Source organism: Populus euphratica, unplaced genomic scaffold, assembly GCF_000495115.2.
Source record: "Populus euphratica unplaced genomic scaffold, PopEup_1.0 scaffold55.1, whole genome shotgun sequence".
Classification (NCBI taxonomy): domain Eukaryota; kingdom Viridiplantae; phylum Streptophyta; class Magnoliopsida; order Malpighiales; family Salicaceae; genus Populus; species Populus euphratica.
The window spans coordinates 532637-548909 of NW_011499921.1; the positions used below are offsets into that span (position 1 = coordinate 532637).

Sequence of the window (16273 nt, forward strand, 5' to 3'; positions counted from 1 at the left end):
GCACATTATTAGCATGTGATAGGTCAGGGAAAAGAATGAATGCAACGGGAATTAATGGAACATTGATTAGGGATCACACTCTCTGTAGGGTGTGTTTACAAATGTGTTAATAATTATGTTTTAAAGTATTTTTATTTGAAAATATATTAAAATTATATATATTTTTAAAAATTATTTTTGATATGAATGTATCAAAACAAGCTGGAAAACATTTAAAAAACAAAAACACACACTAGGTAGATTTAAGATAAAACAAGCTAAATCTGTTTCCATTTGCCGTCAGAAAAAACTGCATAAATCTGCTGTTTCTGTTTAGTTGATCTTACAGTGGCTAAAATTATGCATTGCCATGTTCAGTCTCCTTTACTCCAACTACGATGACAATCACAGTTACAGTAAAATTCAGTAGTATACGGTCACCTAAAAGATTGTCTCTGATGGAAACAAGTTCCTTGGTATATATCTCATGCTATATATAGTAACTGTACTAGGATTTGATAATAAATAGCATACGTGTAGTGGTACTTAGCAATTAGTAAATACGACAGGACCAACAGGGTTTCCTGTTAGTACTTTGTCATAACTTATAATCCAACTACTTTTCACTGGGGAAAGTTGGATGAACTTGTCTTGAGAGTATTGTTCATGACATGCATCTGCGAGTGTGAGTCTATAAGAATTGAAATTCTAACCCAGCCCAGTTATGCCAGAGGGTGAGGCCTGTAGTTTTCCAGTAATGGCCGGAAGGAAAGGAAAATGGGAAAAAGCATAAATGCAATGCTCGCTTCACTGGACCTTAAATAGGCACAAACAACTATGGTTGGGTAGGGGTTGAGTTCTTCAACAACTAGTAGTTGCCATGTTCCTTTCACACTTCTGGAGGTTGCTCGAGTTCACATTCTCAACTCAATCTTGGTTTCTTTGAAATGGTCGTCAATGATTCTACACAAAGAACACAGGCATACGTCATATATAATGTTCAAACAAAATGAACAGACCTGGATGAAATATAAAGCTGGAAGATTTCTTACTTTATATTCATGGATGAATTTCATCAAAAGAAGAAGAAGACATGGAGTAAATACTGAGATTATTTGGCGCTTAGTGTGTGGCATTTAACTTGAACTGATGGAAAAGGATGGTTCACCAAACAACACAGGCCCTATTCTGTTGCTTTGTTGCAATTTGGCAAGAGTCAACCTCACAAAGAGAGATGCTTTAAATTAGTACATTTAAGAGCATTAAGATAATATATTCTATTTTTTAAAATTCATTTTTTACATTAAAACATCTAAAAATACACAAAAAAAAATTAAAATTAAAATTTTAACTAAGCCGACATGAATATATTTTACCGACAACATGTATTGGGATTTAAATCACTCGTGTCTGATATCTATTTTCAATCATCAAAGGGGATGTCATCTAGCACATAGCAATATTTAAATTGTCATAGGAAACTTGGATAGGGAGTCAATTACCATAGCTTCGACAAAAATGGCTGGACAAAGAAATTCATTCCCATGAAGTGGAACCTGATCACATAATTTCAGCGAACAATAATTGTGAAAATTTATAACTACATCCTTATTGAATGAACTGGCTTTTGTACAATATAATCTATGAAGGCAAAAGGCTATTTTTGATGAATCAATATACATATTACAGTTGAAATAATTTTTACAAGATTTCATTTTCGTCGATGTAATGTGTAGTATCTCATTCTCCTTAAGAGTTCCTAGGTATTGGAGGCGAATGGTGTGTTTAATGATGAACTTCAGTTTGGGTCTGAATGTAAAAGTGATGAAGATGCCCTCTCTATATTTCTACCTGAAGCTACAGGCGAAACTCCCATGGTCTGATATGATGAGGAAGATGAGGGAGCTGGAATTGATGCTGCAAAAGTTGAGAGAGCACTGACATTGCTGCTCATTATGCTCGTTCCACTAGTAGTAGAACTTTCTGTTATTGCCTTCGGTGCTGGCGGTCTCTCAATCTCAGCAATTCCCTCCAGCATCTGCACCACTTTTCCCATCATTGGCCTCTGAGATGGCTGCTCCTGGATGCACCAAAAGCTCACTTGAATTGCCCTCGTCACTTGCTCCATATCCACATCTTGGTCTGTAAGCCTTTGGTCCAAAATTCCATTAACATTGCCCTTCTCAAACTCTTCATGAGCCCAAACAGAGAACTTTCTGCGGTTTGTTGCTGCTGAGACTTCAAAATTCCTCCTGCCACTCACTATCTCCAACAAAACCATCCCATAACTGTAGATATCAGTTTTGGAAGTTATTGGAAGATTTGCAAGCCATTCTGGTGCCAAGTATCCTCTTGTTCCTCTAACACTGGTCAGTGTCCTATATCTGTGATCCTTGGCATTTATGAGCTTTGCAAGACCAAAATCAGACACCTTGGCCTTATAGTTCTCATCCAAAAGAATGTTTTCTGGCTTTATGTCACAGTGGACAATGCAGTCTCGACATTCCTCGTGAAGATAAGTGATTCCTTTTGCAGTTCCAAGGGCAATGTTAAACCTCTGCTCCCAATTCAACAGTCTTCCTGACTGCTCTTCTGTAGTGAAAAGGAAATTATCAAGAGACCCATTTTTCATGAACTCATAAACCAGCAGCCTATGCCGACCCTCTGAGCAAAAACCAATCAATCTAACCAAATTCAAATGGTGAGTGCTACTAATAGTTGCAACCTCCATCCTGAACTGTTTCTCACCCTGCTCAATTCCCTCAAGTTGCTTCACTGCAACAGCTTCTCTGTTAGCAAGAACCCCTTTATAAACAGCTCCAAACCCTCCTGCTCCAAGCTTCTCTTTAAACTCTTTCGTCGAGCGCTGCAGCTCTTTATACGAGAACTGCACTGGAGCACCAGATGCATACTCCAGTAGTGCATACTGAGCTGACAAACTGTCAAACTTGGGACTGTTTCTACAACACCACCACCACAGACCACTCTCCAAGGCAATCAAACCCAAAAGGGTAATCACAACAGCAACACAAACAACCCAGAAGCGAAATCTCCCACTTCTTCTTTTCTCCTCAGTAAGCACACCAGGTGGAGGGTTTGGTAGCGCTGGCCCACAAACTTTCACATACGAAGTACTGGGAAGTGCTGGATTCCGATAACCACTGATAAAGCCCGGAGATTTTAAGTAGCACTGCCCAGTTCCATCAGACAAAGATGTAGAAGCAATACAACCTGGACCTTGAGAAAGACAATTCGACCTGCAAGCTGATATTCCCATGTAGTAGGTCTGAGCAGACAACTCAGGCTCATAGATCAAGAATTTTGCATGATCTATCTCCAACATAGTAGCATTCCCCGGACAACTATCAATCTCAGCTTTTCTTTTACACCCTTGTCTACGGTCATTCACATCGACAGGCTCAAAATTCTCAGATGGACACTCACAAATTGGACTCGAACTCGACTCATTATAACTACAAATTCCCATATTCCCACAATAACCAAAAACCTCACATTGGTCAGTCAAAGCTGACCATACCATAGTTGCAGTTTTACTACCTATATCAGTACTATACATCTTAAAGTTCCCATCTTCATCCAACTTCAGAAACCTCAACCTGGTACCCACATCACCGTAATCATTACTATAAGCCACAACATGCGGCCCGCTTGTAAAAGCAGCAGAAAAAATTGACAACATCCCAGTTGGTTGCAACCCCAAAGTAGGCGATGTCAAATTAGCATTAATAGAAGCATTACCTTGATTCCAATACTCTACACTATCATTCCATTTCAAAGTTAGATTTCCTGAACTAAGAAACCTAAACGAATAAGACCCAGATCTTAAAACTTGATCAACACGAAGAGTCTGATTGGGTACTACGGTATCAGAGGGGTGATCAAAAGATGACCAAACAGGTAAAGTTCCATTCTTTAACACTAAATTACCAAATTCATCAAGTGAAGCAGTGGTGACACCGAGTCCAGCAGTGTTGGAGTCCCAGACAGTGGCGCCAGAGCCGTTGAGGAGGCGGAGGTTGCCGGAGGACAGGAATTGAAAGGACCCCTCCGAATCCACCGTGGTAGTAGAGTTGCCTGCTGTCCAAATTGGGACACCACCATTGTAGTTGATGGTTAAGGTGTAAGACGAAGATGAATCCAATTGGGAAAACCCTACATAGAAAGTGCTGTTTGGTGAAGACCAGGTTTGGTTTGGGTTTGAAGCAGAGAGAGTGGTGCCTGGTTGGATTGTTGTCTGTGCTGTTGTGATAGTGAAGAAGATACACAGAAAAGGGACAAGATCTTGGAGTTTCATTTTCTTGTGTTTGGTCTTCGTTTGCTGTTCTGAAGATTTCATCTTAGGATTGCTATATGTAGCGAGAGGAAGGAGTGGGGCATAAGGTTAAAGGAGACGACTTTTGACTTTTATGACAGGAAAATGGAGATCAAACTTCGATAGTTCCAAGTGCTTGCAGCTCGGTCATTCACGGGTGGCCTTTGATTTCATAGATTTCCAAGTTTGTGCGTTTGACTCAGTCAATCTGAACTCTAAAGAGTAAATCTCACTCTTGTCGTTCACGTATTTCTTGATAGTTGATTGAGTTCTTAATCTTTTAAATTTAACAATTTTATCTTCTCTCAAATGTAATGTGTACATTATATAATGTCATTTACCCATTCAAGCAATACTTAGGTGGTAGCCATATAATAAGATCAGAGAGTTTAAATTCGAGTTATTGATTATTTATATAATGATTATTAAAGATTTATATGATTATTAACTTTAGAGCTTGTAAGATTAATTGTGATACACGTAAGTTGATTCGGATATCCATTTTAATATAAAAAATAATTAAATATTCTATAAATTTACATGTATTTGTTAAATACTTTCACAAAAATAAAAGTTTAAAATAAACTCTAATATGCCATAATGAATAATTCTACCTCCAAATTATAATAATTCTTCTTTATATACAAGTTAGATGAAGTTTACTAGTGTAAGGCCTCAATTTCTGTAAAATAAATTTTTTTAACTATTTTCTTAACAATATTTATCTTTTTAATCTAAATAATAAAACAATTAACATTTTAATTCTTTTTAATTTTATTTTCTGTTTCCGTCTCTAATTTGAGAGTGTAATAAATATTATATTTCAAGTATTTTTTATTTAAAAATAAAAAAAAAAATATTTTAAGCAAAATAAAATAAAATTTGGACAAACAACTTTTTTTTTTTTAATTTGTATTGTGTCGGTGTTGCAAGTATACGTTTGGAAAATGAATGTTAAAACTTTAAACGTCGGAGTTTCAAAATCAACCCTAAAGTTTCAAAATCAACCACACATTTGAATCTTCAAACTTCAATAGTAACCATTTACCAAAGTTGAACGTTTAGATGCAGGGAGTGTTTTAAAGTGTGGTTTAAGTATGTTTTTTTTTTAAAATTAGTTTTGTTTTCCTTTATATTAATTTTTTTATAAATATTTTTGGATTGTTTTGTTGTGATGATTTAAAAATAAATTTTAAAATATATATTATTTTAATATATTTTAAAATAAAAAATTCTTAGAAAAAATAATTTATTTTGCCGTATCAAACATGCCTGAACTATTGATGGCGACAATTAATTTATGGTCTCGCCTTTCAATTCCAAAAACTTTGGCTTGGTTGACGGGGCAGTAAGATCTTTTAATATATTTTTTTATGAATAATATGAAGACAAAAATATCGTTGGAGATTTTAAAAAAAATAAAATCAGGCCTTGCATGTAGGAGCAGTTAAAAAATTTTACTTTTGAATTCACAATTAAGTTACTAAAATGCTCTTAAAGTAAGAAAAAATACCTGCCTTCTACCCAAGGTTATTTTCATCTTTTCAAGCTGAATTTTTTGTTATTTTCTGATTCATTAAGAGCAATTTAATCTTTTAAATAAGATCAATTAATATTAAAATAGAAAAAGTTGTTAGTATGTATGGAAGTTATTTGTGCACATTAGACGATGTTTGCAGTGTCTCTCAATAGCAGAACTTGTTCTTCTGTCATGTAATTGAAAGTGACGCCGTACATTTTTTTTCTCTTGATGCGGCTTGTTTCACTGACGGCAAGTAGATTTATCATCAATTAGTCTTTATTTTATTTTTTCTCTTCTCCTTAAAATATTATAAGTTAATCTTTTTTATTGTTGATACTTCAATTTTATATCTTATTATTTTAATTTTTAATTAATTTTTTTGTAAAATATTTTTTTTTCAATATAGTCCTTCAATTATAATTTATTATATATTATATTTTTTAATTTAATCCTTATTTTTTTTATTCTTATTTTTCCCTTGGTTTTTCTATAAAAGTTTTGTTAGTTTTAATTTTATCATTTAATCCAAGTTTATGGTGTACTATTTTTTTCAATTTAATCCTCATTTTTTTTATTTTGTTAAAGTTATTTTTCTTTCCAGTTTAACCCTCTAATTAAAAATTTTTAACTACCCTCTAATTTATTTTTTATTTAAATTTTCATCGTCATTCTTTTAATTATCATTTTTTATTTTAGATCTTTTTATGTAATTGATTATTTTTCCTGGTCTCATCTTTCAACATTTGATTTGTTAAGAATTAGGCTTAATGATTTTTCTGTATATGTTATTTTCAGTCTAATGAATCAAATCAAAAGTTTAAAAAGTTAATGCGGGTCAATATCTCCTTTTTTAGCTTTTTTTCTTTTATGATATTATTGTTTGACATTGGTTTTTTTGTTTTTTTAAAAATTAGTTTTGTGGTTTTATACGCAGAGATCTAAAACCTCCCTTTCCAATATTTGGTGTCATTTTTTCTTTATATATATATATATAGCTACAGTGACATCACATTACAATCGAAATCCTCAAGAAATAATGGTAAGAATTATGATCCCGAGAATCATGTAGATGGTGGCCAAGTAATAAGAATTTGAGATCAAGAGGTTTGCTTCCTCTGTAGTCTCAGGTTCGAGGTCTTGGTTGCTTATATGATGGCCACTGGAAGTTTACATGGTTGTTAACTTCAGGGCCCGTGAGATTAGTCGTGGTACGTGCAAGCTAGTCCAAATACCCATGTTAATCTAAAAAAAGAATTATGATCATGAGGACATAAAGTTGGAATTATTTTTATTTAATTGTAATGTACTAAAAGATTTTTTAATGCTGGTGGCTCTAAAGCTGAAAGCTAGTAATTAAGCACCTAGCGAAATCGCCCAAATAATTCTCACCACATGCAAGCGACAAGGCATGCATCGCTATCATGGAAATGAGCAAAACGAAACAGCTTTTTTTCCAGCTAATGATCAAAGCGTTTAGTTCAGTGGCACAGCCATTCACTCCTTTTCGGAGCACTTGGCCGCTACTCTTTTATGCGTTTAATATCTTCAATAAGAGCTGAAGCCAATGGCATGGATCCAAATGAAGTACAGAAGTACAATATTATTTGATGCCTTTCATTCTCAATGGCATGCCCTTACAGTGGTGGTGATGTGATACAAAAAACTTAATTATTACAGTCATGCTAATTTGTACAAAACAGAGATTTTGAACTAGAGATGTACGTCCAATGAGCAATGGCGTAGCCCATGAGCCCTTCACAGCTGATGATCTCAAGCTCATGCATGAGTCATGACAGCCTTAGAACCAAGTACATAGATCCACATCAAGCTCGAAGTGTTTTAATTAGTGTAGGAGGCAATAATGCTTTTCCTCCTCATCGGAATCATTTCGATGGCCAACACTGCACATTATTAGCATGTGATAGGTCAGGGAAAAGAATGAATGCAACGGGAATTAATGGAACATTGATTAGGGATCACACTCTCTGTAGGGTGTGTTTACAAATGTGTTAATAATTATGTTTTAAAGTATTTTTATTTGAAAATATATTAAAATTATATATATTTTTAAAAATTATTTTTGATATGAATGTATCAAAACAAGCTGGAAAACATTTAAAAAACAAAAACACACACTAGGTAGATTTAAGATAAAACAAGCTAAATCTGTTTCCATTTGCCGTCAGAAAAAACTGCATAAATCTGCTGTTTCTGTTTAGTTGATCTTACAGTGGCTAAAATTATGCATTGCCATGTTCAGTCTCCTTTACTCCAACTACGATGACAATCACAGTTACAGTAAAATTCAGTAGTATACGGTCACCTAAAAGATTGTCTCTGATGGAAACAAGTTCCTTGGTATATATCTCATGCTATATATAGTAACTGTACTAGGATTTGATAATAAATAGCATACGTGTAGTGGTACTTAGCAATTAGTAAATACGACAGGACCAACAGGGTTTCCTGTTAGTACTTTGTCATAACTTATAATCCAACTACTTTTCACTGGGGAAAGTTGGATGAACTTGTCTTGAGAGTATTGTTCATGACATGCATCTGCGAGTGTGAGTCTATAAGAATTGAAATTCTAACCCAGTCCAGTTATGCCAGAGGGTGAGGCCTGTAGTTTTCCAGTAATGGCCGGAAGGAAAGGAAAATGGGAAAAAGCATAAATGCAATGCTCGCTTCACTGGACCTTAAATAGGCACAAACAACTATGGTTGGGTAGGGGTTGAGTTCTTCAACAACTAGTAGTTGCCATGTTCCTTTCACACTTCTGGAGGTTGCTCGAGTTCACATTCTCAACTCAATCTTGGTTTCTTTGAAATGGTCGTCAATGATTCTACACAAAGAACACAGGCATACGTCATATATAATGTTCAAACAAAATGAACAGACCTGGATGAAATATAAAGCTGGAAGATTTCTTACTTTATATTCATGGATGAATTTCATCAAAAGAAGAAGAAGACATGGAGTAAATACTGAGATTATTTGGCGCTTAGTGTGTGGCATTTAACTTGAACTGATGGAAAAGGATGGTTCACCAAACAACACAGGCCCTATTCTGTTGCTTTGTTGCAATTTGGCAAGAGTCAACCTCACAAAGAGAGATGCTTTAAATTAGTACATTTAAGAGCATTAAGATAATATATTCTATTTTTTAAAATTCATTTTTTACATTAAAACATCTAAAAATACACAAAAAAAAATTAAAATTAAAATTTTAACTAAGCCGACATGAATATATTTTACCGACAACATGTATTGGGATTTAAATCACTCGTGTCTGATATCTATTTTCAATCATCAAAGGGGATGTCATCTAGCACATAGCAATATTTAAATTGTCATAGGAAACTTGGATAGGGAGTCAATTACCATAGCTTCGACAAAAATGGCTGGACAAAGAAATTCATTCCCATGAAGTGGAACCTGATCACATAATTTCAGCGAACAATAATTGTGAAAATTTATAACTACATCCTTATTGAATGAACTGGCTTTTGTACAATATAATCTATGAAGGCAAAAGGCTATTTTTGATGAATCAATATACATATTACAGTTGAAATAATTTTTACAAGATTTCATTTTCGTCGATGTAATGTGTAGTATCTCATTCTCCTTAAGAGTTCCTAGGTATTGGAGGCGAATGGTGTGTTTAATGATGAACTTCAGTTTGGGTCTGAATGTAAAAGTGATGAAGATGCCCTCTCTATATTTCTACCTGAAGCTACAGGCGAAACTCCCATGGTCTGATATGATGAGGAAGATGAGGGAGCTGGAATTGATGCTGCAAAAGTTGAGAGAGCACTGACATTGCTGCTCATTATGCTCGTTCCACTAGTAGTAGAACTTTCTGTTATTGCCTTCGGTGCTGGCGGTCTCTCAATCTCAGCAATTCCCTCCAGCATCTGCACCACTTTTCCCATCATTGGCCTCTGAGATGGCTGCTCCTGGATGCACCAAAAGCTCACTTGAATTGCCCTCGTCACTTGCTCCATATCCACATCTTGGTCTGTAAGCCTTTGGTCCAAAATTCCATTAACATTGCCCTTCTCAAACTCTTCATGAGCCCAAACAGAGAACTTTCTGCGGTTTGTTGCTGCTGAGACTTCAAAATTCCTCCTGCCACTCACTATCTCCAACAAAACCATCCCATAACTGTAGATATCAGATTTGGAAGTTATTGGAAGATTTGCAAGCCATTCTGGTGCCAAGTATCCTCTTGTTCCTCTAACACTGGTCAGTGTCCTATATCTGTGATCCTTGGCATTTATGAGCTTTGCAAGACCAAAATCAGACACCTTGGCCTTATAGTTCTCATCCAAAAGAATGTTTTCTGGCTTTATGTCACAGTGGACAATGCAGTCTCGACATTCCTCGTGAAGATAAGTGATTCCTTTTGCAGTTCCAAGGGCAATGTTAAACCTCTGCTCCCAATTCAACAGTCTTCCTGACTGCTCTTCTGTAGTGAAAAGGAAATTATCAAGAGACCCATTTTTCATGAACTCATAAACCAGCAGCCTATGCCGACCCTCTGAGCAAAAACCAATCAATCTAACCAAATTCAAATGGTGAGTGCTACTAATAGTTGCAACCTCCATCCTGAACTGTTTCTCACCCTGCTCAATTCCCTCAAGTTGCTTCACTGCAACAGCTTCTCTGTTAGCAAGAACCCCTTTATAAACAGCTCCAAACCCTCCTGCTCCAAGCTTCTCTTTAAACTCTTTCGTCGAGCGCTGCAGCTCTTTATACGAGAACTGCACTGGAGCACCAGATGCATACTCCAGTACTGCATACTGAGCTGACAAACTGTCAAACTTGGGACTGTTTCTACAACACCACCACCACAGACCACTCTCCAAGGCAATCAAACCCAAAAGGGTAATCACAACAGCAACACAAACAACCCAGAAGCGAAATCTCCCACTTCTTCTTTTCTCCTCAGTAAGCACACCAGGTGGAGGGTTTGGTAGCGCTGGCCCACAAACTTTCACATACGAAGTACTGGGAAGTGCTGGATTCCGATAACCACTGATAAAGCCCGGAGATTTTAAGTAGCACTGCCCAGTTCCATCAGACAAAGATGTAGAAGCAATACAACCTGGACCTTGAGAAAGACAATTCGACCTGCAAGCTGATATTCCCATGTAGTAGGTCTGAGCAGACAACTCAGGCTCATAGATCAAGAATTTTGCATGATCTATCTCCAACATAGTAGCATTCCCCGGACAACTATCAATCTCAGCTTTTCTTTTACACCCTTGTCTACGGTCATTCACATCGACAGGCTCAAAATTCTCAGATGGACACTCACAAATTGGACTCGAACTCGACTCATTATAACTACAAATTCCCATATTCCCACAATAACCAAAAACCTCACATTGGTCAGTCAAAGCTGACCATACCATAGTTGCAGTTTTACTACCTATATCAGTACTATACATCTTAAAGTTCCCATCTTCATCCAACTTCAGAAACCTCAACCTGGTACCCACATCACCGTAATCATTACTATAAGCCACAACATGCGGCCCGCTTGTAAAAGCAGCAGAAAAAATTGACAACATCCCAGTTGGTTGCAACCCCAAAGTAGGCGATGTCAAATTAGCATTAATAGAAGCATTACCTTGATTCCAATACTCTACACTATCATTCCATTTCAAAGTTAGATTTCCTGAACTAAGAAACCTAAACGAATAAGACCCAGATCTTAAAACTTGATCAACACGAAGAGTCTGATTGGGTACTACGGTATCAGAGGGGTGATCAAAAGATGACCAAACAGGTAAAGTTCCATTCTTTAACACTAAATTACCAAATTCATCAAGTGAAGCAGTGGTGACACCGAGTCCAGCAGTGTTGGAGTCCCAGACAGTGGCGCCAGAGCCGTTGAGGAGGCGGAGGTTGCCGGAGGACAGGAATTGAAAGGACCCCTCCGAATCCACCGTGGTAGTAGAGTTGCCTGCTGTCCAAATTGGGACACCACCATTGTAGTTGATGGTTAAGGTGTAAGACGAAGATGAATCCAATTGGGAAAACCCTACATAGAAAGTGCTGTTTGGTGAAGACCAGGTTTGGTTTGGGTTTGAAGCAGAGAGAGTGGTGCCTGGTTGGATTGTTGTCTGTGCTGTTGTGATAGTGAAGAAGATACACAGAAAAGGGACAAGATCTTGGAGTTTCATTTTCTTGTGTTTGGTCTTCGTTTGCTGTTCTGAAGATTTCATCTTAGGATTGCTATATGTAGCGAGAGGAAGGAGTGGGGCATAAGGTTAAAGGAGACGACTTTTGACTTTTATGACAGGAAAATGGAGATCAAACTTCGATAGTTCCAAGTGCTTGCAGCTCGGTCATTCACGGGTGGCCTTTGATTTCATAGATTTCCAAGTTTGTGCGTTTGACTCAGTCAATCTGAACTCTAAAGAGTAAATCTCACTCTTGTCGTTCACGTATTTCTTGATAGTTGATTGAGTTCTTAATCTTTTAAATTTAACAATTTTATCTTCTCTCAAATGTAATGTGTACATTATATAATGTCATTTACCCATCAAGGAGTTTATTTTTTTTATGATTTTAAATTCGAGTTCTTGATTACTTATATAATGATCACTAGAGATTTATATAATTATTAATTTTAGGGCTTATAAAATTAATCGTGATACACGTAAGTTGATTCGAACATCCATTTTAATATAAAAAATAATTAAATATTCTATAAATTTGCATGTATTTATTAAATACTTTCACAAAAATAAAAGTTCAAAATAAACTCTAATATGCCATAATGAATAATTCTACCTCCAAATCATAATAATTCTTCTTTATATACAAGTTAGTGAGGTGGAGAAAAAATAAATCACAATGATATAATACAAAAATTGCCTTTTAGAATATATTGAAGTTTATATGGACATCTTGGATGGAAAAAATGTTTATACATGTGTAAATTAAGGGTCTATTTGAGATAGAGATGAAGATAGAGAGACTAGTAAGGCCTCAATTTCTATAAAATAAATTTTTTTAACTATTTTCTTAACAATATTTATCTTTTTAATCTAAATAATAAAACAATTAACATTTTAATTCTTTTTAATTTTATTTTCTGTTTCCGTCTCTAATTTGAGAGTGTAATAAATATTATATTTCAAGTATTTTTTATTTAAAAATAAAAAAATATTTTAAGCAAAAAAAAATAAAATTTGTACACACAACTTTTTTTTTTTAATTTGTATTGTGTCGGTGTTGCAAGTATACGTTTGGAAAATGAATGTTAAAACTTTAAACGTCGGAGTTTCAAAATCAACCCTAAAGTTTCAAAATCAACCACACATTTGAATCTTCAAACTTCAATAGTAACCATTTACCAAAGTTGAACGTTTAGATGGAGGGAGTGTTTTAAAGTGTGGTTTAAGTATGTTTTTTAAAAAAATTAGTTTTGTTTTCCTTTGTATTAATTTTTTTATAAATATTTTTGGATTTTTTTGTTGTGATGATATAAAAATAAATTTTAATATATATATTATTTTAATATATTTTAAAATAAAAAATTCTTAGAAAAAATAATTTATTTTGCCGTATCAAACATGCCTGAACTATTGATGGCGACAATTAATTTATGGTCTCGCCTTTCAATTCCAAAAACTTTGGCTTGGTTGACGGGGCAGTAAGATCTTTTAATATATTTTTTTATGAATAATATGAAGACAAAAATATCGTTGGAGATTTTTTTTTTTTTAAAAAATCAGACTATTGAATTCACAATTAAGTTACTAAAATGCTCTTAAAGTAAGAAAAAATACCTGCCTTCTACCCAAGGTTATTTTCATCTTTTCAAGCTGAATTTTTTGTTATTTTCTGATTCATTAAGAGCAATTTAATCTTTTAAATAAGATCAATTAATATTAAAATAGAAAAAGTTGTTAGTATGTATGGAAGTTATTTGTGCACATTAGACGATGTTTGCAGTGTCTCTCAATAGCAGAACTTGTTCTTCTGTCATGTAATTGAAAGTGACGCCGTACATTTTTTTCTCTCTTGATGCGGCTTGTTTCAGTGACGGCAAGTAGATTTATCATCGATTAGTCTTTATTTTATTTTTTCTCTTCTCCTTAAAATATTATAAGTTAATCTTTTTTATTGTTGATACTTCAATTTTATATCTTATTATTTTAATTTTTAATTAATTTTTTTGTAAAATATTTTTTTTTCAATATAGTCCTTCAATTATAATTTATTATATATTATATTTTTTAATTTAATCCTTATTTTTTTTATTCTTATTTTTCCCTTGGTTTTTCTATAAAAGTTTTGTTAGTTTTAATTTTATCATTTAATCCAAGTTTATGGTGTACTATTTTTTTCAATTTAATCCTCATTTTTTTTATTTTGTTAAAGTTATTTTTCTTTCTAGTTTAACCCTCTAATTGAAAATTTTTAACTACCCTCTAATTTATTTTTTATTTAAATTTTCATCGTCATTCTTTTAATTATCATTTTTTATTTTAGATCTTTTTATGTAATTGATTATTTTTCCTGGTCTCATCTTTCAACATTTGATTTGTTAAGAATTAGGCTTAATGATTTTTCTGTATATGTTATTTTCAGTCTAATGAATCAAATCAAAAGTTTAAAAAGTTAATGCGGGTCAATATCTCCTTTTTTAGCTTTTTTTCTTTTATGATATTATTGTTTGACATTTGTTTTTTTGTTTTTTTAAAAAATAGTTTTGTGGTTTTCTTCATTTTTTTTTAATCTTATTATCCTGATCACATGCTATCTAGGCTTTACCTAGGCCAACTTTTTTTTTCCTTTTTTTATCGAATTTTGTACTTACAAAGATTTTTATTTTTATTTCATCTTATCCCTTAATATTTTCTTGATTATGAATTGATCTTGATAATTTGTTTCAATTTACTTTTTATAAGATTATCGTAGTTTTAGACAAACATTTTGATATTTTATTGGTGTTTAATTTTATGAGCGCTAATTTTTATTATTACATTATTAAGCAAAAAAAAGTTAAAACAATAAAGTTGTTAAACTTAGTTGAGTTCATAACATGAATTGCAAGTTTAACAAGTTAAGTCGTGAATCCCAAATCAATCCAACACATCATCGTCTTGATATTAAAAAAAAAATGTTATCTTGAATGATTTTAACCAAGCATTTTACTAGTCATTTGAGTTGTCTTTGGATTAACCAAGTCAACTGAATTACATCAATGCAACTTTCATGGGGCTAGTTTTAAACTTATGCTAGGCTAGGCAAAGAGTCTGGTCGAGTCGAACTCCTTTTCTTCTTTTTTTACTTACATCTTTCTTCTTTTTTTTTTCTTTCAGTTGAATTCATTTTTTTTTTCAGTTTCTTCTTTTAATATTTAGTTGATTTTGAATTGTTGTTCATAATTTGTTTTAGTTTGCTTTCTATAAGTGTGATGTTTTGAATAAATGAGTAGGAAAATACAATAAAGCCCTTGGTGGCTTAAAGTGTGGGTATAAATGAATGAGGGGTAGTGTAGTAATTCAACAAAACTTGATAAATATAAATTGAAAGTAAAAAAAAAAATAAGTGATCTGAAATTTGAGAGAGAATCGGTAGGGGGGAGAAGGGAGAAAGAAGAAGAAGAGAAAAGAGAGAAATTAGAAGAAAAATAGAAAGGAGTTGAAGGAAATAAGTTTAAAGGTAAGATTATATATAAATATGTGTTGATTAAGTTTTAATTTTGGTTTTGATAAATGTTAGGGTTTTGAAAATTTGTGTTTTGGGTTTGATTGATGAATTAATTGAATTTTATGGGTTGATTGTTATGGGTAATGGATTATTTGGTGGATTTTGAGAGATTGAATTGAAAGATGATGATTTTGAGTTATGATTTTGTTTGAATGGTGAAATTATGTTAGAAATAAGGAAAGAACAGTGGGTTTCTGTTGAAATTCTGGGTTGGAGGTTGAAGATGACGAAACTTCATTTTGGTCCTTCAATTTGTGGAAATTACAGTTTAGTCCCCAACTTTGAAAAATCTACAGATTGGTCCCTGGGGCATATTCCAAGATTCTGAACAGAATAAAAGATAAATTATGGGCAGAATTCCTGTATAGTTATGAAATTTTAACACTTTCAATTTGGTCCTTCAATTTGACAAAAATTATCATTTTACCCTAAAAATTTGATAAAATTACAGAATGGTCCCTGTAGTATAATGAGGTGATCTGGACAGAAATTAGGATTAATTATGGTCAGAATTCAGTATAGTCATGGACTTATGATAATTTTAGTTTGGTCCTCCAAATGGATAAAATTACAATTTGACCTTTAAAAATATGATAAATTATAGATTAGTCCCTAGCTGTAATATTAGCTTTTCAGATTGGTTTGATGAATAATTTAGGGTTAGTTAGTGAAGTATTACCAATTTTATTATTTGTTTT

At 33.6% G+C, this 16273-nt stretch overlaps 2 protein-coding genes across 4 annotated transcripts; both read right to left on the reverse strand.

The window, feature by feature from the left end:
- Positions 1-340: 340 nt before the first annotated feature.
- LOC105135139 (G-type lectin S-receptor-like serine/threonine-protein kinase At1g34300) lies at positions 341-4518 on the reverse strand. 2 transcript variants are annotated; one of them, XM_011039872.1, is made up of 3 exons: positions 1482-4518; positions 1032-1200; positions 341-942 (listed from the first exon to the last, which is right to left on the reverse strand). In XM_011039872.1, the coding sequence occupies exon 1, from the start codon at positions 4334-4336 to the stop codon at positions 1778-1780; it is 2559 nt and encodes an 852-aa protein (XP_011038174.1). In that variant the 5' UTR covers positions 4337-4518; the 3' UTR covers positions 341-942; positions 1032-1200; positions 1482-1777. The 2 variants fall into 2 exon arrangements, with proteins under 2 accessions (XP_011038174.1, XP_011038173.1); XM_011039871.1 differs by having other exon boundaries at positions 1032-4518.
- A 3559-nt stretch (positions 4519-8077) lies between these two features.
- Positions 8078-12254, reverse strand: LOC105135140 (G-type lectin S-receptor-like serine/threonine-protein kinase At1g34300). Of its 2 annotated transcripts, XM_011039875.1 has the most exons (3): positions 9219-12254; positions 8769-8937; positions 8078-8679 (listed from the first exon to the last, which is right to left on the reverse strand). In XM_011039875.1, the coding sequence occupies exon 1, from the start codon at positions 12071-12073 to the stop codon at positions 9515-9517; it is 2559 nt and encodes an 852-aa protein (XP_011038177.1). In that variant the 5' UTR covers positions 12074-12254; the 3' UTR covers positions 8078-8679; positions 8769-8937; positions 9219-9514. The 2 variants fall into 2 exon arrangements, with proteins under 2 accessions (XP_011038177.1, XP_011038176.1); XM_011039874.1 differs by having other exon boundaries at positions 8769-12254.
- Positions 12255-16273: the final 4019 nt, after the last annotated feature.